Raw genomic sequence first — 21088 nt, 5'->3', positions numbered from 1 at the left:
GCTGATACCCAGGGGTTTGAACTGTTTGGGTAGAATCGTCTTCCTCATGTGTCTGGAGAAGGCGAGGAACCTGTCGACGTCATCCCCTAGTTGTTCAGCTTCCTGCTCACGCTCGCGGCGCCGGTCCTCAATGATGGTGCGGACATCACAGATGGCGTTTATCTTGTTACGAAGGTCTTCCACTGGGCATTCCAGTGTGCCCCCCATGGTGGCTACGGCCTCTCGGTCTTGTGCCCCCGGCTTGATTTGGTCTGGCGCCACCGGCTCCCCCTGGGGGAGGGCCCCTATGGCTATTGCCATGCTGGCTCCTGTGGGATTCGGAGGGTTGGAATGACTATACAGGGTTTAAGTGATCGAGTTGCTCGTACGCGAGTTCCACAAGGTCCGCCAAGTGCTCAGTGTACTTGTTCTAGGGCATCGCTCGGGTGATAAGATTTATGGACGCGCTGGTAGCTAGAGGAGTATGGTGGTGGCGAGTTTAAACTGCTTTGAAAGCCTTGTCCAGATTCTAGAATGGTAGATTTGCTACAAGACGGCGGCGTCGCTTTGCTCTCGCAGTGTTCCTGACCCTTCGGTGAGCTTCAATTTCTTCCCTGACTACATCGATGGTGAGTTCGTCTTAAGAGACGTCATTTGGATGACGTTCATATCATGGGTTTCTATCCCTAACCTCTTTGTCTTCTTGTCCCACGATGACGGCGAAGACTTCTCGCTCTGGTGAGAAGCTTCCCGAACTAGAGGTGATGACTTCAGTGGAGCCGCCTTCTTCTGCGATGGGCGATAGAGGAGCTCCCTCCTAGTACGGGAGAGTAGGCGATGAGGCGCGAGTCGTCGTCCCTAGCAAGAGTGGATGGCTTCATGTTGGGCTAGTAGACGAATCTGCCTTGTGCAGTTGATGTGATTACCAGACCCTGCTGTGAACCTGATAAAGGAGTCTCTCCGTCCAAATTCGAATAGTAGTCGAGATCCTCGATCTCATCCGTATTAGATTGCGATCTGGACAAAGCCGCCTAGTAGACAGTGGTCGCGTTGCGGAGTCTGGACGGGAATCGACTTGGGGAGAAGTCCGACTCGCACGATGACTGCTGCGCCAGCTTGTGCAAGTCAATTTGACTAGAAGAAGAAGTCGAGTTGTACTCGGACTCATCCTTCCAGCTCTGACTAGGTCAGAAATTGAAAATTTACCGAAATTCTCGACGAGATCCTCTAGTGCTTTGTGCTGTAGCTTCATGGTTGGCTTCTTCTTCTCCGGGACTGGCGCGATGTGGCAGCGGAACTTCCAGCGCCTACAACGGAAACCCAGGAGCTGAAGACGAATGTCGCGCCTTCTTTAAACGTGGCGATTGGCTTGATGATGACTTGTGCCATCGAGTCCGCTAGCGGATTCTCAGCGAGAGCCCCTACCTAGCGCGCCAGCTGTCGGTGTTTAGACCTGGCAACCTATCAAGGGGGGTGCCTGAGGCAGTGTTTTGGTTGGTGGGGCTCTTCAAACTTGAAAGTAAACGTAGACACACGATTTAGATAGGTTCGGGCCGCTCAATAGCGTAATACCCTACGTCCTATGTGTTGGTTGCATTTGATTGGTTTGGAGGGGTCCCTGCCTCGCCTTATATACACGGGGGCAGGGTTACAGGTCGGTTGATTACAAGAAGACTAGTCGGATACGATTAGAGAAGTCCTACTCTTACTACAACGAGTATTTTCCTAATCCTCGACCATTTCCTATCTTTTCTTATAGACTACGTCGCCCTGCGCTATGGTCTCCATGTCACATGTGTCTCGGTGTCCAGCTCCATATTTATGTCTGTTCAAACCTCCTGGTAGGCCCATAATTGTATGTACGACAATAATGTACACTCAACTTGCCAAGAACAAAGATAAAAAAGTAGGGAAAAGTTTTATTTTCACCCTCCAACTATAGCAGAAGTCTGCTACAAAACCAGACAGAGAGCCATCCAATTGTTAAAACCGGGCAAATTTGACCCTTTGGGTGGTTTCGAGAGTGGTTTTGCATTTTCTAGAAATTTAAAAAGTTTTAATTTAATAAAAAAATACGTAAATAATTCATTTCAAATCAAAAAAATATGAAGTTGGTACCAAAAATTTTCTAAAAATGTAGACTATTTGTTGGTACTTGTTTACAACATATTTGTTACCATTCCTAGTCTTTTATTGCTCGTAATAAAATACAAGGAACATGGACAACTAAGATTCAAATAATGCCATATAAGACACCAACATTTTCAAAAAATCTTTAGCACCAATTTGATATTTTTTGATTTGAAATAATGAATTTTTTAATTAAACTTAACCTTTTTAAATTTCTAAAAAAAATGCAAAACCACTCTTAAAACTACCAAATGATCAAATTTGTTGAATGACCATCCGTTTCGAGTTTTATAGTTGCGGGATTGAAACTTCTGTTGAAGGGTGAAGATTGGACTTCCCTTAGAAAGTACGAACATAAACTTATTCATTAACTGATCAAACCTACGAGTTCTTACGTCAACGCGGCCTCGAACGTGAACGAATCGATGTCAGGAAAGGTGCCAGGGTCCTCGACGTAGATGGTCCGCACAGGGCAGTTTTTAACGGTACGATGGACCGTTGTTTCCACATGGCCTGAACTTGTCTTGTGCAGACCGATAGTAGCCAGCCCGAAGTAAAATGCAACAGCACCTTTTGATTTTAAGTTGCACATTGCCATCAAGTCTGATGGTCAGTAACTGTCATGAACATAAGGCCATGTTTAGTTTCATCCAAACTCTCAACTTTAACACTATGTAAAAAGAAGATTCCCCATCACATCAAACTTGCGATACATGCATGGAGTACTAAATGTAGACGAAATTAAAAACTAATTGCACAGTTTTGTTGTACTTTGCGAGACGAATCTTTTGAGCCTAATTAGTCAATATTTGGACAATAATTCACAAATAGAAACGAAACGCTACAGTTGCGCATTTATGACAAAATGCCAATTTTGCCACTCCCAAATTGGGAACTAAACAAGGCCTAAGGGGGTGTTTGGATACGAGGTGTTAAACTTTAACAGTGTCACGTCGGATATTCGGATGCTAATTAGGAGAACTAAACATGAGCTAATTATAAAACTAATTGCAGAACCCTGTGCTAATTCGCGAGACGAATCTATTAAGCCTAATTAATCTATCATTAGCAAATGGTTACTGTAGCATCATATTATCAAATCATGGACTAATTAGGCTTAATAGATTCGTCTCGCAAATTACACTCCATCTGTGCAATTAGTTTTGTAGTTAGCCTATATTTAATACTCCTAATTAGCATCCAAACATCCGATGTGACGGGTGTTAAACTTTAACATCTTATTGCCAAACAGGTCCTAAGTTAAGAAGGAGCGGTGAGCAGGGATGAGGACAGTAGGAAAGTACGGTTGAATCTTTGCCACCGTTGAAGCTGAAAGCGAGTTCCTCAAGCCTGTAAAGCGAAGTTTATGAGAATCAGATTCAGACAAAACTGTAACCAACTGCACTCACCCACCCAGCCTAAAGAATTGAACATTTTAAACAACAAAAAGGATACAAGAAAGTAGACCGTAGAAACAACTACCGATAGTCTTTGCATTTTCCAAACGCGTATCCACTCTTGTGCCGCGTGTGATGTTTATGATGTAGTTAGAGAACGAGTCCATTTTCATTTTTATATTTAATATAATTAACCCAGCAGGTCCGGGTGGGGCCTTGGGGCATGATTGAGTTTCCCCCGATAAGGATTTATCGGCGAAGATAAAGAAAGCAAATGATTTGAAGGATTTGTCGGAGAAGATGGCCGGGATGTTGAACAAGCGGCAGGTTGCGGCCACCAGCAGGCGGCAGGAACCTGGTGCAGGCTAATTTCACAATATGCCTCGGTGCGCCTTCTCCGATGCTCTTTCACTCTTTCTTCAATCTGTAGAATCATGGCATCTCATTGTTTCGGATGAGACCTTAGTTACCAACAATTACGTGATAATTGTTCTGTGTAACTACTATAAATCCTCATCTTCTAACTCAAGAGTATTCGTAGTACACCTTGGAGTAGTGGCGGACCCAGCAATAGGGGCCGCCCTACCTAACGCCGGCAGCGAGGAAACCCGACCCCTTGTTCGTTGCGGACTCCGATCATCCGACGCCCGCCTGCTTGGTGGGTTCTGTTTGTGCGTGCGTTTGCCTAGCCGGGGGAGAAGACAACAAAGCGAAGGGGTATATATGGGCCAGACAACTATAGAAGAGCCCATTCAGCTCTCTGTGGTAGATTAAGCCCAAACACCAAATGACTCAGAAAACAGCGATGTTCATTACTTGCCTGATTCCCTCACAAATCTCGTGCGCATGAAGCGAGCTGACAGCCCCATCATGGTCAGAGAGACAGCACAAGCTAATTGGGCCGGGAGATGCATAGGCACAAGCTAATTGGATGATGCATAAGCACAAGCTGTTGATATGTGCTAGTCGGGTATAGTACGTAGTTGTTCTTCTCATGATAATATTAACTATTTTGTGATATGTGATTTCCGGGTCTAGTAGTTGTACTCGTTAATCAATTTTTTGGTGGGTATACTCATTAATCAATTTATTGTTGGAACTAAAGGATTGTATCTTTTTTCATTGGATGAAAAAAAATCTCAATGTTTTATTAGGGATGCCACGTTTTTACTTCTTTTCATCTACAAAATTTCTTATTTTGTGCTACTTATCTATGTTTACAAACGTTGGTTACTAGTTTGGCAGCTTTGGTCGAATTTGTGCTTCTCGTCTCTGCCCTACCTAAAATTTCCGGCTGGGTCCGCTTGGAATATACTAACCTATTACGGTATTACCTATCTGCTCCCAACTCTTCTAATCTTAAACAAGAAAGCAACATCCAATGTGCACTTTTATGTAGTGCACACCGATGATCGTACTCAATACCGCAGAAAATGAGCTGCAAATTGATGAGATAGTAGTGTTAACCTGAATCAGCAGATGAGAATTTCCATTCAGCAGGCCATACAGGCAGGTTTATCTTTCACATTCAGTTACTACTTACTATAGTCATCTTAAGAAGTTTCAACATTGAACATGTTAAAACAACAGATGTAGCATGAATCTGACATAGTGACAAGTACCTTAGTATCCCTTCAGGTTCGAATGGCGCAACACACCATGCTGGGGCATTGTTCTTAAAAGGCCCTCATGTGGGGAACTATCAGTACAGGACTGCATGGACCAGGACAGTAGTTGATAAACACTGAAAATAACAGTAAAGCAACAGCAAAGCGTTTTGTCAGAAAACACAACCTGGTGCCTTCTCCATGCCGGTCTCTGGTACAAGTGATTGATGCCAAGAATTTTGCGGTCAATGTAACCGACAGCATTGCAAGGAGGGCTTAATATCCCCCTTGTACCACACGTCACCTAAACATTAGGGAACATTACAGTGAGTTGCAGTGTTTCACAAAACAATTGGTAATTAGCTCATTTCTGAAGCGCAAGAAATAAATTATGAGAAAAATCCCGTACTGTTAAAACTTTGTCGTAGTTTGGGCTGTCAACATTTTGCACTCTGAATTCCCAGTCAGGAACATAAATTCCATAAACAAGAGATAGGTAGCCCACTAGAATGCAGCATGCAACAATCCTTGCAAATGCACAGATCATGCAATTTGCATGTAGAAATGAAACCTGTCAGTGTGAGAACTAAAAGGAAATAAAACCTTGCATACCATTGGGAAAGGTAAATTCTGAAGATAGAGAAGCCTGAACTTGACTGATCCTGAATCTTTGCATCTTTTGTAACAATCTCTAGAACTGCAACTGCCAAGTATGCAAGAGCAATCCTCTGGAGGAGCAAGAACCGGATTACTCTTGATAGCACGCAGCTTCCTTTTGATTCAGATATTATGAAATTTTACTGGGTTTCGTTGATACCTGGAGAATTCCACCCCATCTTACGTGCTTCATGTCAACTCCATATGTCAGTTTATCCGGAGCATGCGACTAACCGCCTGGAAAAGTAATTTCATATGTAGTTTATCTTACAGCCAAGGCTATTATGCTAGAAAGCAAAGTCACTGCAGGGCTGACTTTTTGATTAGTTGTCCACTATGTTGCGGGTTCGCTTATATAATCCTCATATACTCTAAAATTAAAATTAGAATGGTTGCATGGTATGGTATATTATGCTTGTACCTATTTTTGTTACTAGGAATCACTTGTTTAAATAAAAAGTGTAATAAGTATGAGTAGAAAAATTATGTTAAGTCAAAATTCTATTGATTTTCTAGCAAATGTATGGAGATCCGTTATAATAAAATATAGTAGTAGAAATATAAAAATATATTAGGTTTAGAAAATACAACCACATTTTTACCGTAGCAACGCACGGACATCTTGCTAGTAATTAATAATTTCTGTTTTTTCAAAAATAATCGCAAAGACTATCGGTAGCTGCTGTGTGGGTTCGTTATGGGCTGGGTCAGTGCAGATGATAATGCACGAGGTCTACGGCCCAACTAATGCGGTTACCAAAGGAATGGGCCAGGCGATTTGACAGAACAGGTAATAGAAGCCCAATTTAGGGCTTCCTCGTGAGCTTCTGCTCCCTTCTCTCGCTGCTCTCTCGCTCCGTCCGTCGTCTCTCTGTCCCGCCGCCGCCACCGGGTAGCCACGCACGCGCCGCTGGTGACGGGACACAGCAACCCACGGCCCCGTCCACCGGAGGCTTTCTCTCGTCGAGCGGCCGTCTCTCTCGTCCTCTTCCCCGCCTGTACTGGTACTGGACCTTGCTTACACGGGGGGAGTACTTTTCATTCCCTCAATCTCAATCCAGTGTGTTCCTATTGTTTTTCTGCTTCGTATTCTTCCTGCTTATGTAATCCACACATCCATGGTTCAATCAGGTTGTTGTTCTTCGGTACGCAAGATCAATCCTACAGAAGGTGCGGACGCAGTTTCTTTCGCCGAACAGATTAGGGTGCTTCATCTGATCCGGAAAGTCCCCGTCAAGTGCGCCCCTTTGGTTGAGAGAAAATACAATAAGGCTTGGCTTGCGGTAGATATGGTGAAGGCGGCAGCAAGGGTTCGGTATGACCTCGACGTTCTCTTTGTTTTCCATGTGATCTTACCAGTTGCTACCATTTTGAATGCGAGAGTATTATAATTGCAAAGCATTGTTTCGCTGCTTTTTACTACCTTTTTCTGGCCATTTACTTCAATCGAATAATGCTAAGCTGGAATGCTATCACATGTCCAACTGTAAAGCTTAACAACGCTTGCTCTGAATTTAACTTATGGTAGATATGCAACTGCTTGTCACCAATGGAATTAGCGTATAAACTTCCAGTAGCAGGCCTTGTATACTTTGATGCTGTGTTTCTGTTCTTTGCCATCTTAACTTTGCATCGACTTCTGTAGCTATGAGCCTGGACCAGCTTTTGCGGAGGTCAAAGAAGAAGCCATGCTTGACATATCACCAACAGAATCGACAGAATTTTGGCTAATACAGTGGCCTAAAGATCAGGTAAAGTTGGGATCTCTTGCACCCCAGTAGGGTGTTCTTACTATGCTGCAATGCTGATTGTTGATGTCTTAATGTCTTCTGTTCTACGATGCAGTTAGATGTTTCTGATTTCCATGGTAAAGAGCTTTCTCTTAAGCTGCACAAGGATGGAAACATAGGCAGTTTGGAAAGTTCCTCAGGTAATAACTTTGGTGAAGTTGCTTACTGGATGATTACATGGTCTTAATAGCCTTTGAGCTTTTTGGAGATTCTACACTTTGAGTATTGTTCACTCCAACTTTGATTTTGCCAAATAGCATCTGTATCCTATACTTAAGACATCATTGTTAATCCTTTCAATGGAACCATTGCATTTCCATGGTTAACATTGTGTCTGAATTTATTCTTTTTGGCAGCACAAATTAAGCATCACCTGGAATTTTAGTCGTACTTAAGTTCTTATTCTACCAATTTCCTTGTTTAATCTTTAGGGAATGAAATAAATTGAAATAAAAATGTATGACTTACTATTCAGTTTGTGAAAATAAGGTGGTACTCATTGTCAATATTCATAAGTTCCATCATTGAAATGAAATGTCATCTTTATCATGTAATGCACTGCTAACTCATTAATTCCTTCACTTGGAGCTAGACTCAGTACATGCCAAACATCATTGTCCAGTTATTGTGGGAAAGAACTACTCAATTTTTTCACAGAAAATATCAGCTACAGGCTGCAGCTAACACACTTATTTTTTCAGGGAAATCTTATGAGCTTGTCAGCTTTGCAGCTCAGCAGCCAGATGCAACTGTCTTTCAACCATCAGGATCAGAAATGAAACCTGGTATGGTGGAATTTCACTTATTACTTTAATTGTGTGGAGTTTTTCACATATTCTTTTGCCCCTTTCTTGAGATAGGAATCTTGCTAAAACGCCGCTGTATATGAATATTTGGTTTAATGGGTTAGTGTTTCAGGCCACAATTGACATTGCATTTGATGGCTTGGTAGAACCCTAAGCTAGCACTCATTAGATAGAAACCCTTGATATTACTTCTTGCCATTGCTAAAACTTTAGTTACTGGTTCGTTGATAATATTAACAATATAGTGAGCCTTCTGCTTAAAAAAAAAGAAACAATTACATGAGAGTTTGTAGCATCATATTTGTTTTGGAAATGTTAATCTTAGTCCGTTATTTTAACATGTAGTTCAACTTGTTAGTTTGGGTTGTTTTGATCATAAGGGAAATACTGAAATGAGAAGAGAAGAATCAGGACATGGTTCCCATCTTTGAAACTTTATCTCTAAATGTCAAACTCGGAGATATGATTCACTTGTAGCTCTGGGTTTAGTAAAGGAAACCAACTGTGATGCAGAAACTATCTAGGGATATATTGATAAAACATAAGAGATGAACTGTAGAAGTTGGATCCTATGCCAGCCAAGTGTCAACTAATGAAGAATATCTCTTCTGCATTAATGCTTCTTAGTGTTCTGGTGAATCAGTGTTCTTTCCTGCATGACAGTTCGATCATGAAAACAAGGTGGCGTAGTAGCCATCATCCTGTAAAACATGTAAATTAATCTAAATAACTATTCTCTTTTTAACGGTTGTTGTGTTAAGCCTGCAGTATTTTGTTTCATGTTTAAAAACAAGCATACTCTTCTTAAAATCATAAGGGTTTTTGGCAAAGGAGGAAAAATATCCATCACCTTCTCCTGTCTTGCAGGCACTACTTCTAAATTTGTGCAAACTCTCAAGTAGTCCTGTCTTAGCTTTTCTCATCTGCTATTCATATTTTATGTTTTTTTGTATGAATGTCAACTGACAAAAACAAAAAAATACAGTGGGGAAGATATCACGGCGAGTTTGCTTAGTTCGTTATCCTGAAGCTGAGGAATTAGCTAAACCAAATTTTGGGGGCCTTACTCCTAGCAGTAAGATATCTGCAGGTAATTCTTTTCCTAAAATTGTTTTTGTTTCACCAATTCCACTTTATACTGCTAGCATTGTAGCCAAGTTGGGCAGGATATGATGTTACTGCTAGATAATAGTCGAAATCACTAGATTGGGGTAGTTCCTGGCAGTTAAATCTTGTGATTTCTTGGTTTTCTGTTCACGGTCTTGTATTATTGTAAGTTCATAACTATTCAGCAACAGAAAAGACAAATCGGTCCAAGTGCATATCATCTATGCTGGTAACCTTTAGGCATATGGGTAACCTTACCTTTTATTTGTGTGAGTGCTAATTTAAAATATCTGCTTCTTTTACCATGAGATGGGAGGTCAGCGGTGAAAGTAGGCACATTAAGTAAAGATGGCCCCTTAAGATTTAATCACTTATTCAGATGTATTTTTGAGTTCAGTGGTGATGAAATGCATTTTTTCCCAATAACTTACATCTCTCTCTAACGAAATAATGCGATTCTTCACTGATCAGAGTTCTTGTGGTCTCTCAGGTTCTTCTAGGAAGACTAAGTCTCGGTTCACTAGCGCATCGAAGAACCGCAGCAGCCAAGGCTCAGCCCTTTCACTGGGCCAATGGAGCGCAGAGCCGACACCCAAACACAAGCAGAAGAGAAAGGACAAAAGCAACCTGGGGCACTCAAACATGTCAGGCAAGGCCTCCGAAGGATCACAGGCTCGTGGGGCAGAGAGCAACACTACGACCTCGGAGATGCCGCAGTTGTCATCAGAGAAATCGAAGAAGAAGAAAAAGGTTAAGATCGTGGAGTAGTAGTGTCGCCTTGGCAAAGAGATCAGTTTCCCCTGAACTATCAGCTGCTGAGGAGCTGTGCGGGGAATACGGGTCTGTAGTTCCTTCGTGCATCCCTGTATCTCGATTTTTGTTTGATGCGGAACATTTTGCTGCAGTGTTAGGTGTTGTTTGTGGGATGATACTTGGGAGCAGCCCGTTGCATGGTGCTGGAATACCGCTATGTAACGTTCTGGCTCTATTTCAAAACCGAGCTCTGCTGCACTGTTTCCGTCGTTGTGCTGAAAGCAACGACCCACGAGTCCCTGAAGTTCTGAAAGCCTGTTGCTTTCGAACCTGAAAATCATGATATTGCTAACTAGGACTGGGAGCATGCTAATCATAAAGTCCTTAGATCCTTTATTTTGTCTTCTAATTTTATGTTTGTATAAACATGACGTTTAAAATTAAGGTGAACGTCATCTCTTTGTTTGAATTTACCTCAAATGTATCTCGGACGAGGTCACGACGATGATGTGATGCCCAAAGCCCGCCTAGGCCCAGGCTCCCCCCAGGAGGGGGGCCGCGCTGCCCCTTGGGCCGCGCTCAGCAGGATCCAGGTATGCAGACCCCCGCGGCCCGCGCGCCCCTTCCCTTCGCAGCTCTGCCTCCCGCCGCAGCAGTGCCGGCCTACTATGGAGCAGGGCGGCGGCTGGCGGGCTGCTGCCGGACCGGGCGGCGCAAGCGACCTGCGGTGGCGGAGGCCGCAGGCCGTGCACAGTAGCCTGATGATCTCGAACTCGAGGTAAACTGCCCCTCGGATTCTCCTTAGCTGTATCGTTGTTTGCTCGGGTTCCGAAATACGAACATGAACATCAGATCTCGCATGCTTGTTTAGTTCTTGCACGCCATCAGACCGCCCGATCATGGAAATGTATGCCGGTGTGGGTGCTACAGTACATCTGAATATCCGATATTCCGATTTGCAATTTTGTTGGGAATCGCAAGTTCAATTTCTGCACCGTAATTCATGCACAACCTGCTTGCAAAGAGTTTCCTTTTCCTTTTCCTTTTCCAGTCCTAAATCTAAGCACATGTACTTTTATGTACTAAAATTATCAGTTAAGCACAGTGTTCTGTATTTTTCTTTTGTATAAGCACTACTTGTAATAGTGAAGTCTGAAAGTTTAAGAGGCTAGTACGTTCAGTCAGTCAGTCAAGATGTAGTCAACAGTAGAAACCTCCAACAATCTTTTAGCTGTTGAATTCTGGATCATCTGATAGCAACTGGACAACGTTGTATAGCAAAAGCTATGTATTTAGAAAAGCTAAAATGACTTACAATTTGAAATGGAGGGAGTAGGTAATTTCCATTGTGTGTGGTCTCTCCTTGGCGTGCCCGTCGGCAGAGTGAGTTATAATCTCCCACTTACCCTCCCCTAACCTTTATAACAGGCACAAGTGCAGTAATATTTTGCTATTGCAGCACATGCTTGTGCCATGGCTTCTCCTTTCTATTGCCTCTACCTTCCTTCCTCCTCTTCCACCCCCTCAATGCAAGTCATGCTGTGGATGCCAGCAGCCAAGCACAGATTTGCTGCACTTGGGAAGTGGGAAGGGGTCGTGTGTGAGACAGCTCACTGCCGAGTCACTTAGCTAGCTGGACCTCTCTAAGAATGACATCTCTGGCTACCTGCAACCAGCCTCTTCAACCTCTCATCCCCTTCGGTACCTCAACCTTGCCTACAACCAGTTCAATGGCTTGCTGCCTTCTCCCGGGTTCGAGTGCCTCAATAAGGAGCTCACGTACCTCAACCTCTCGTGCTCTGACTTCACCGGCCAGATCCCTGCTGGAATAATGTCTCGTCTTACAAGGTTGTTTTTTTTTTTTTTGGATCCCTCCACCCGGAATCCCAATCAGCTGGGCATCATGGAGCCAAGCTTTCATGTCCTGGTCTCAAACCTAAGCATCTGGTGGAGCCAACCTTGATTACATGAAGCCCTTGTTTACTTCCCAAGTTGGGAGGTGCCAAATTGGCATTTTGCCATAAATGCGACACTGTAGCATTTCGTTTGTATTTGTGAATTATTGTCCAAATATTGACTAATTAGGCTCAAAAGATTCGTCTCGTAAAGTACAACAAAACTGTGCAATTAATTTTTTATTTCGTCTACATTTAGTACTCCATGCATGTACCGCAAGTTTGATGTGATGGGGAATCTTCTTTTTGCATAGTGTCAAAGTTGGGAGTTTGGAGGGAAGTAAACAAGGGCGAAAATGTGATGCGCTTGCTGCATCCACTGATCCTCACCTAGGCTACAAGTGGTTAGCATGACTAGCAGCTCGCTCTCTGGTTCCGTTAACACCTCGTTTCTGCGTCTGCAGTCTCTCACCTATGTCAGCCTTGGTGACCACATGTTGTTCTCTGCTGTTCCTGACTTCTCCAAGATTTCGTCCAACTTGTGTTTCCTGGATCTCGACCAGAATGGACTCGAACTCTCGAAGGGTTGTTCCCACCAGGGATCTTCCAGCTAAGAAGTTTGAAGACGATCAGTTTCTGTGGAAATGGCGACCTGTCAGGATCACTGCTTGATTTCCCCAAGGATATAGTATTTTCCTTCCAAAATGCCAATGCCATCTCTGCTGCTTTACCTGTACCTCTAGGGCCTAGGGGTTTCTTTTTTTTTGAAAGCAGGGCCTAGGGGTTTCTTGGATTACTCAAAAAATGAATTTAGTTCAATTCTTCAAAATTTCGCCTCGTATGTGATTGGCACTGAATTCTTTATGGCCTCTGGAAAAAAAATAACTAGAATCACCCCCAAACTCCCTTTGTTTTGTAGTAAGTCTTGTAGCACTTGATCTCACAGTCTTTTTTTTTTGAGTGACTTGATCTCATTGTCTTATTTCTTTGTTTGTTTGGAATTCATGACCATTGTTATAATTAACTTTTACCTGCACTTTCTCCTTCGACGAATTGGTCAATCCAGTAACACCATAAGAGCCAGAACCCTTTCATTCGCAAGGTTTCGTAAACACCATTTGAATTTATCATAGGCTTTCTCAATTTCTACCTTTAAAATGACACCATTGTATATCAAGGGCCACCTTGCTAGTTTGCATGATTTGCCCATCGCCTCCCTATGGAACATTTGATCGGCCGTATATTCTATCACACAATGCTCATGATCTATGTAAGGAATGTATTCTTCCTTCCGATTAAGGATGCAATTAAGAAGAAAAAAATATGCTTAGATATACAGTCGTAAACCTTGATTATATTTCTAAGGAACGAAGTAAATGCTTGCCATGATATCATGTTACGAATTCATGATTTTATGACCACGATATGTTCATCTAGGCTCCTACTCGGATCTATATAAACACCACCCGTCCCCTCCATTCACCTCATCACTAAAGCAACCGTTTCCCTTTCATTTGTAGAATTTCATAGAATTGAAGCTAGCTAGGTTCCTGCTTAAGCTAGCACCCTAAGCCAATAGCACGCAAGAAGGTCAGTCTCCAATGGATTGCCAACAGCTCGACTCGGCGTGCGACATACAAGAAGCGTTGCGAGAGCATAATGAAGAAGACCAGCGAGCTCGTCTCGCTCTGCGGTGTCAAGGCATGTGTAGTGGTGTACGGTGAGGGCGAGACCCAGCCAGAGGTTTAACCATCTGCATCAGAGGCCAGGCAGGTCCTGAAAAAATTCGAGGACATGCCAGAGGCTGGCAAGTTTAAGAAGATGCAGAATCAGGAGGACTTCCTCCAGGACCGCATCTCCGAGCTCCGTGACCAGGTATGCAAGTTGGACCGTGAAAATCGTGCCTTAATTCGCTGGTGGAGATGAAGATGGCAAAAGCAAAGGAACGTCTTCAAGCTTCCTACACCTACCCCGAGATACAAACGCTGGCGGAACTAGTAGGGTGATTGGTTGCCTGAATCTAGATCAGCCAGGCTCTCCGGATGCAAGTTGTCTATGATTGGTAGCCTGGTTCAGCTCTTGCGCCTGGCCCGCGCGATGAAAAAGGCTCTTCCGGCCTGGCTCCGCGAATGCGGAAGAAATCGGCGTTTCCTCGCAGCCTGGCTGGCGGGGGCGCAGGGAGCGCACAGGCGCGTGTAAACGATGGCTCGACGGGCATAACCAATCGCTTTCTTCGTTTGACCTGACTGGAACGGACCAGCTAACCAATCAAGCTTGTCCAATCGTAGCCTGATTCTCTCATGCGAGCTAGGATCTGCCGACCAATCAGGCCTGTCCAATCGTAGCCTGATTTTCTCATGCGAGCTAGGTTCTGCCGAGAAGTGAACCAATCACACCCTAGAGGAACTCCAGTCTCTCCAGCATGGCTGGCTCACCGACCCGGTCCCAAACGAATCGCCGGTAGCAGCAGCGGTGTTGGTCCCAGCAGCTGTGGGTGTGACAAGATCCAACCATAAAATCTGGGTTGTTGCTCAATTAGGTTTCTCATGGACATGGGAAAAGCTTCCTCCCACGGTGGGAGTCATGCTATATGGTTTTAGTTTCATCCAGCGTTTTTCTAGTAAGGATCATGTGTCGTCATTGTTGTTATGTGTCGTAGAATTGCTCGTGTCTGGTGCTCTGTTAGAGGAGAAGTAGTATGGTGTTGCTTAACAATTTTGTGTTCAACAATATGGATGTCTTATTAGCAAGCATTTCTGTGTCCCTTTTGGTTCTTCTGATCAATGATATTACTGCCCAGTTGTAATTCTGTGGTGTTGCTTCCTTATTCTAATAATCTTTGATAGATCACAAGGGTGCATCAACTGTGAGGTGTTCCTATGTGAATGATGATGAGTTTGATGAGATGACAATATAGGTGACCACGCCGAGAAAGGGTGCAGGCTTATGTTGCTGCAACCTGTAGTCTATGTAACTATTGAAATTTGAAATATCTACGTTCTGGCATTGAATAGTAACAAATAATATTAGTGGCAATGTTTCCATAATCGTACTCCAAAATGTTAGCCTTGAGCCTATGTCTAGGTTTTTTAAGGCTGCACCGGCTCGTAAAAATGGTTCATAGAAAAAAAGACTGGATTTAGTAACCTAGTTGTTTATTTTCTTTATGTAGTTTCTAGTTTTTATGGTCCTTTAATTTGACTTAGACCTTAGCAAAATAGACCCGACGGCTCGGCCCGACACTCATTTAGGGCCAAGTGTGGTGCTGGTTTTCGCGAAAAAAATGGATGGGTTTGAACCCGGCCCGAATAATATAATGAATTAAATTTACAATAGGAAATGGCGGGCGGTTCGGCCCGAGCCCAGCCTAAATTGGGCCTGATTTTGTTGGTCTGGTGGAATTAGTAGGCGGGCTTGGGCAAAGATTATGGGTCCGAAAAAATCGGGTTTTTGGCCGGCCCGCCCTGAGGTTTGTTCAGGTCTAATTTGACTCATACGATAATATTTCAGTATTAATTTGACTCATACGATGATATTTCGGTATTCCAAGATATTAGCTGGATTCAAGATACAGAATGGGTTGAAGTTTGAAAGTGGAAGAAGATACGGGGTGCATGGTTGTAATGGCACGAATTCAATTAACCTATGCTCTGATTACATCTTTTCACAAATCCTTTTTGATACTTTTCAAAAACAACTCCTTTTTCGAAAAAGTACTTTTTCCAACTCTGAACGAACCAGACCAGAATGATATGGAATCGCACTCGCAGCACCCGAACAACTGCGCATCTGCTCTATGTCCTGTTCTTCGGTTCTTCCCCGAGTTCATGCTGTTCCTTCCCCAAATCTATCCAATTCCCAGCTCTATCCGTCCAAATCTCTAGCTGAACCCTAACACAAATCGACCTCGCACCCCGGCTGACGCGGAATCGCATTCGCAGCACCCGAGCAACTGCGGAGCCATGGAGGACCGGCTCAGCAGCCTCCCGGACGACCTCCTCCACTCCATCCTCCGTGGCGTCCCGCTCAAGCACGCCGCCCGTACCAGCGCTCTCTCCCGGCGATGGGTGGCCCACTGGATCCGCGCGCTCGCCGCCTCCCCGGTTCTCGACTTCACCGACAGCAACTTCGCCTACGGCCAGCCGCCAGCGCGGGCTGCGGCCACGGTGGATCGATGCCTCCGGCTACACGCCGAGCATGGCACGCCGCTCCACGTGTTCCGTGTGGCGCTGGTGTCCCCGTCGGTGCCGGGCGACGGCGCGTTCGGGCGGGACGTCGTCGGGTGGATCGCGGCCGCCGTGACGAGGGGCGCTAGGGAGGTGGAGGTGGACCTGACGCCGTCGCAGGAGGACGCCGACCCCGGAAGCGCGGCGTTCCTGGAGCTCCCCCGCGACCTGTTCCGGGCCAGGAACTCGCTGGAGCGGCTCGCGCTCGGCCGGCTCAGCCTCCGCGCCGTTCCGCTCCCGGCGGCCGGGCTCGCCGGCCTCCGCTCGCTCTCCCTCAGCCACGCCGACGTCACCGACGAGGCGCTCCGGGGCGTGCTCGCCAACTGCGGCGCGCTCGAGTCCCTGAGCCTGAGGTGCTGCTCCCTCCTCACCACGGTGAGCGTCGCCAGCGAACGGCTGCGGGTCCTGGAGCTCCTGGGCTGCCGGTCCGTGCGCGAGCTCCGGGTCGCCGCGCCCGCGCTCGAGTCGTTCGCCCTGTACGGCAACGTCATCCTGAGCGTCACCGACTGGTTCGACTCTGTCGCCGTCGACTTCGGCGCCGCGCCGGCGCTGCGGGACGTGTACCTGTCGCAAATGGACTGCTGCGGTTCCCTGGACCGCAACATCGACTACTACTACCCCTTCGTGTACCATGTCCCGCAAGCCCGGATCTTGACGCTCTGCTCCGTCGGCTTGGTGGTACCGATTTTTTCACTGGACTCGGATGATGATAATCACTTCGATCATTTTCCTTATGCACACTTAAACGGCGATGATAGCGCATATATCGACATGCCCAACCTCCAAGAGTTGCAGCTGCTGATGGGCTCCCTAGAAGAAGAAATGAGCACACAGGACCCTCGATTCCCTGAGCGCGTGTACTATTTCTTCAACTACACCTCGCTTCCAGTCCTCGAACGGCTCTTTATCCGTGTAAGAAAAGCTCTCTCTCTCTCTCTCTCTCTCTCTCTCTCTCTCTCTCTCTCTCTCTCTCTCTCTCTCTCTCTCTCTCTCTCTCTCTCCCAAACTTTGAGTTGAGAAAATAATTTCGGAACTGTTTAAGCTGAATTCGCTTTTGTAACTGCAGCTCGCCAGCAATCCTGCAAATGGAAGCAGCTCGGAGCCCGACGAGGACGACGACGATGCAGAGATCAGATTCGGCCCCCACGAGATCGTCCTCGGCCAGCTGACTTTCATCAAGGTTGTGAATTTCAGGGGGACATGGCGCGAGCGGCGGCTCGTCGCGTACTTGCTGAAGAGGGCTCCTATCCTCGAGCAGCTGGTGTTGGTCACGGTGAGAGGAGAGGGAGCCCCGGGAGACGAGCAACCGGAGAACATCAAGGAATGGGTGTCGGAGCTGCAGAAGGCGTCGTGCGAGGCGCGCATCACCGTGTGCCGCCCAAGCGAAGACGATAGCCCGAACCATGCCCACACGAGGTTCTTCCATGAGGAGTATTGCTGCACATGAATATGATGGCTTTGTACCAAAATTATGTTCAATTGTTTTAGGGTGCTCGATTTGCTTTATTCTACTATCTTTTAGTATTGTACCATGTAATGTTACATTGTTGTGACAATGGTGTGAATGATGTTGAGGGCAAACTAGCGTTACATTGCTGGAACTGGTTGCTATTGCTGTTGGTCAAATGCTAAGGGCCTGTCAGAGATAAATTGCTGCTGCTATTCAGAGGAATCAGGATGGTGTGGCATAACAGGAACCAGGTCGTCCAGGAGGGCGAAAAGGTGCTAGTTGAATCCTCCTCAGCTTTCTGGACAGTACTATGATACACTCTGTAATCTTCAGAAGAATTCAGACGTACTGAACTTCAACGGGAATTCTCTGTTCCTAGAATATTTTCAGGGGCTCGGGGCATTCTAATTTCTAAACCAGAGAAGGGCTGGAGTGCGCCAGCCACGGAAAGGGAAGGTGAAAAACCAATGTTGATGCTACGTTTTCGTCGGAGAAGGTCCAGTTGTCTTCTGAATTCTGGCTCTGGCCAGGTGCGCGATTCTTTAGCACATGCTGAAGGAAGCTGAATGAATCACGAGGAGCTTGTTTGGGCCGACGAAGGCCCCGGACCGTCACGCGGCCCAGATAACTGGTGGAAACGGCGAGCCTGGCGAGATCGCGTGGACGCGACCGATCCGACGGCCCACGTCGACCCACCTTCGCTATAAATGAACATCCCCACCCAAACCCTACCTCTCACCAAACTCCCCTCCGGTCCCTGTTGCGCCGCCCATGTTCGTCTCCTCTCGTCCAGACTGTCGATCTGCTCCTGTTGCAGTCTCGATTAGGCGCTGATTCCAGTCTCGAATTTGTCCTTCTCTGGATGCAATCTGTTTCTGTTTCTCGTGCGCGTGTGTTCTTCTTTCTTCTGTTTCTGGTGTGGTTTTGGTGGAGAGATTTCGAAAATTGACATCCAACTTTTGAGTTTACGCCTTAGGTTTGATACGCACATGTAAAGAGGCCCCGAGTTCTGATCCTGAATACTCGGGCTCCTAACCTTGGTGTGCGAGAGTTTACGCCCGGCGAATCACGTATATCCGGGCGCGCAGTGCTTCCCCGGCCTGCTCGCTCTGCTTGTGATTTGCCGCACATTTTATATAACTTCCACGGTTTTGTTTCAGAACTGATTGATGCTTGGCGCAGAACTGATTGATGCTTGTTTTATATAACTTCCGCACGTTTTATTGCTCCGTTCAACTAAACTGCTGCTCCCAGGAGGTTGCTCGTGAAGCAATTCGATGTTGTCTACGATCCTACGGCGCAGTCTGAATGTCCTGCACTCCTGCTTTGCTCTGCTTCTGCTGAAAAACAAAATGCTTTGCTTAGCTTATTCTAAAAAGACAGAACAATTCGTTGATGTGACTACAGTTACGGCGCAGCCTGGCACATCGAAGTTCGAAATATTGATAGGATCTGAACATGAAATAAGTTCTGGTTACAAAATGATAAAATGTTTCATAAATAGTATTACATTTTGGTTTTAAAATAAATAAATTTGATTTAATAAAAAAATGTTAGAGCCCGTTTGGTATGGTTAAGTTCCACTGAGAAACGTTTCAGATTCAGTTTCTCTATATATAGAAAAGAATCTCATTTTCTTAGAAAATTCATAAGAGATAAATAGGCTTCACAAAAAATATCAAAACTTTTTGGTGTGAGGAGCATCTCAAATAACATCTATTTTGACTATAATTTCACTTGTAAAGAATAATAGTAAAAAACGTTTCAGATTCAGTTTCACTATATATATAGAAAAGAACCTCATTTTCTTAGAAAATTCATAGAAATAAATAGGCTTCACAAAAAATATCAAAACTTTTTGTGTGCGAGGAGCATCTCAAATAAGATCCATTTTGACTATAATTTCACTTGTAAAGAATAAATAGTAAAAGAGGATTGACCAGAGGAGATGGTTGGAAACGGTGAATCGTAATCATGCGAAAGGTGAGAAACGTTTCCCGCTCCTAGGTAGAAAAGAGAAACATCCCCGTGTGTTTGGGGGGTGTTTGGATACGAGGTGTTAAACTTTAACAGTGTCACATCGAATGTTCGGATGCTAATTAGGAGAACTAAATATGAGCTAATTATAAAACTAATTGCAGAACCCTATGCTAATTCGCGAGACGAATCTATTAAGTCTAATTAATCCATCATTAGCAAATGGTTACTGTAGCACCACATTGTCAAATCATGTACTAATTAGGCTTAATAGATTCGTCTCGCGAATTACACTCCATGTGTGCAATTAGTTTTGTAATTAGCCTATGTTTAATACTCCTAATTAGCATCCAAACATCCGATGTGATGGGTGTTAAACTTTAACACTAGTGAGCCAAACAGGCCCTTTGTTTCTCGCTTCTAGGCAAAAAAGAGAAACGTTTCCTAGTCCTAGGCAAAAAAGAGAAACATTTCCCGTGTGTTTGGTTACTGGGTTGGAGTGGGTCAGACCCTCATCGTCTCGCATTTGGTTGGGAATGAAGTGGGTTGCGTTGAGGGGCGCAGGCCGGAGGGGGGACGGCGCAGGCGGGGCGCGGCACAGGCGGAGCGAGAGGCCGGTTGCAGTGGAGGAAGCCGACGGCGGGGTAGAGCAGGCGGGGCGCCGCACAGGCAGAGCGGGAGGCTGGCCGCGGTGGAGGAAGCTGACGGGGCGGAGCACGAGGAGGAGGTCGGTGGCGCGCGGGGAGAAGGAGGCGGCCGGCGGTGCCCGGGCGCCAGGGAGGAGCCGAGGGTGCCGGGGAGGAGAGGAGGCCAGGCGGCCCCAGGAAGAAGGAGGAGGAAGGGAGTTAAAAAAAGAGAGGTTGACAGGTGGGCCCTGCAGCTGACAGATGGGGCCCATAGCTAAAGGTTTTAAAAGGATATCCATCCCAACCCTCTCAACCTTTTCAACCGTTTGGCTTATATTCTAGTGATTCTCGGTAGAAACAGAAATGTTTTTGCTAGTCAAACGCACCCATAGTAATATTTAGGAAGTTCCATATTAAGGAACTCACTTTGGCAATTGTATCTTCTTGCCCAAGAAACTATGGCTTATATTCATTTCAAAATTTTCTTCTGTATACGGTTTGGTTAATATGTACTAAAAATTTCTAGGAAATAACAAGTTTTGAAATAATGGATGTTCAATAACCTACAGTGTCGAGACATTGTTTTATATGCTCCGGCTTGTGGCATTGGTATAAATAAGATTTAAAAGATAATAATTCACCTTCCCATATGCTTACAATAACGGTGCAGGCAACGATCAAGCATCAC

At 45.2% G+C, this 21088-nt stretch overlaps 2 protein-coding genes across 2 annotated transcripts; both read left to right on the top strand.

The window, feature by feature from the left end:
* The first annotated feature begins 6595 nt into the window (after nucleotides 1-6595).
* LOC101754886 (mediator-associated protein 2) lies at nucleotides 6596-10621 on the top strand. Its single transcript, XM_004967749.3, has 7 exons — nucleotides 6596-6774; nucleotides 6902-7085; nucleotides 7416-7521; nucleotides 7616-7700; nucleotides 8262-8345; nucleotides 9352-9456; nucleotides 9964-10621. The coding sequence occupies exons 2-7, from the start codon at nucleotides 7060-7062 to the stop codon at nucleotides 10239-10241; spliced, it is 684 nt and encodes a 227-aa protein (XP_004967806.1). The 5' UTR covers nucleotides 6596-6774; nucleotides 6902-7059; the 3' UTR covers nucleotides 10242-10621.
* A 5165-nt stretch (nucleotides 10622-15786) lies between these two features.
* On the top strand, nucleotides 15787-17948 carry LOC101754488 (putative F-box/LRR-repeat protein At4g15060). Its single transcript, XM_004967747.2, has 2 exons — nucleotides 15787-17259; nucleotides 17414-17948. The coding sequence occupies exons 1-2, from the start codon at nucleotides 16084-16086 to the stop codon at nucleotides 17792-17794; spliced, it is 1557 nt and encodes a 518-aa protein (XP_004967804.1). The 5' UTR covers nucleotides 15787-16083; the 3' UTR covers nucleotides 17795-17948.
* Nucleotides 17949-21088: the final 3140 nt, after the last annotated feature.

The sequence above is a fragment of the Setaria italica genome, chromosome V (assembly GCF_000263155.2).
Source record: "Setaria italica strain Yugu1 chromosome V, Setaria_italica_v2.0, whole genome shotgun sequence".
Lineage (NCBI taxonomy): Eukaryota > Viridiplantae > Streptophyta > Magnoliopsida > Poales > Poaceae > Setaria > Setaria italica.
The sequence above is the reverse complement of the archived record's forward strand: the minus strand, read 5'-3'. Positions and strand labels throughout refer to the sequence as shown.

Coding starts and splice junctions, on each gene's coding strand:
- LOC101754488 (XM_004967747.2), top strand. CDS start 16,084: ATGGAGGACCGGCTCAGCAGCCTCCCGGACGACCTCCTCCACTCCATC. Junction 17,260..17,413: donor TCGAACGGCTCTTTATCCGT/GTAAGAAAAGCT, acceptor TTGTAACTGCAG/CTCGCCAGCAATCCTGCAAA.
- LOC101754886 (XM_004967749.3), top strand. CDS start 7,060: ATGGTGAAGGCGGCAGCAAGGGTTCG. Junction 7,522..7,615: donor TACAGTGGCCTAAAGATCAG/GTAAAGTTGGGA, acceptor TCTACGATGCAG/TTAGATGTTTCTGATTTCCA. Junction 9,457..9,963: donor TAGCAGTAAGATATCTGCAG/GTAATTCTTTTC, acceptor GTGGTCTCTCAG/GTTCTTCTAGGAAGACTAAG.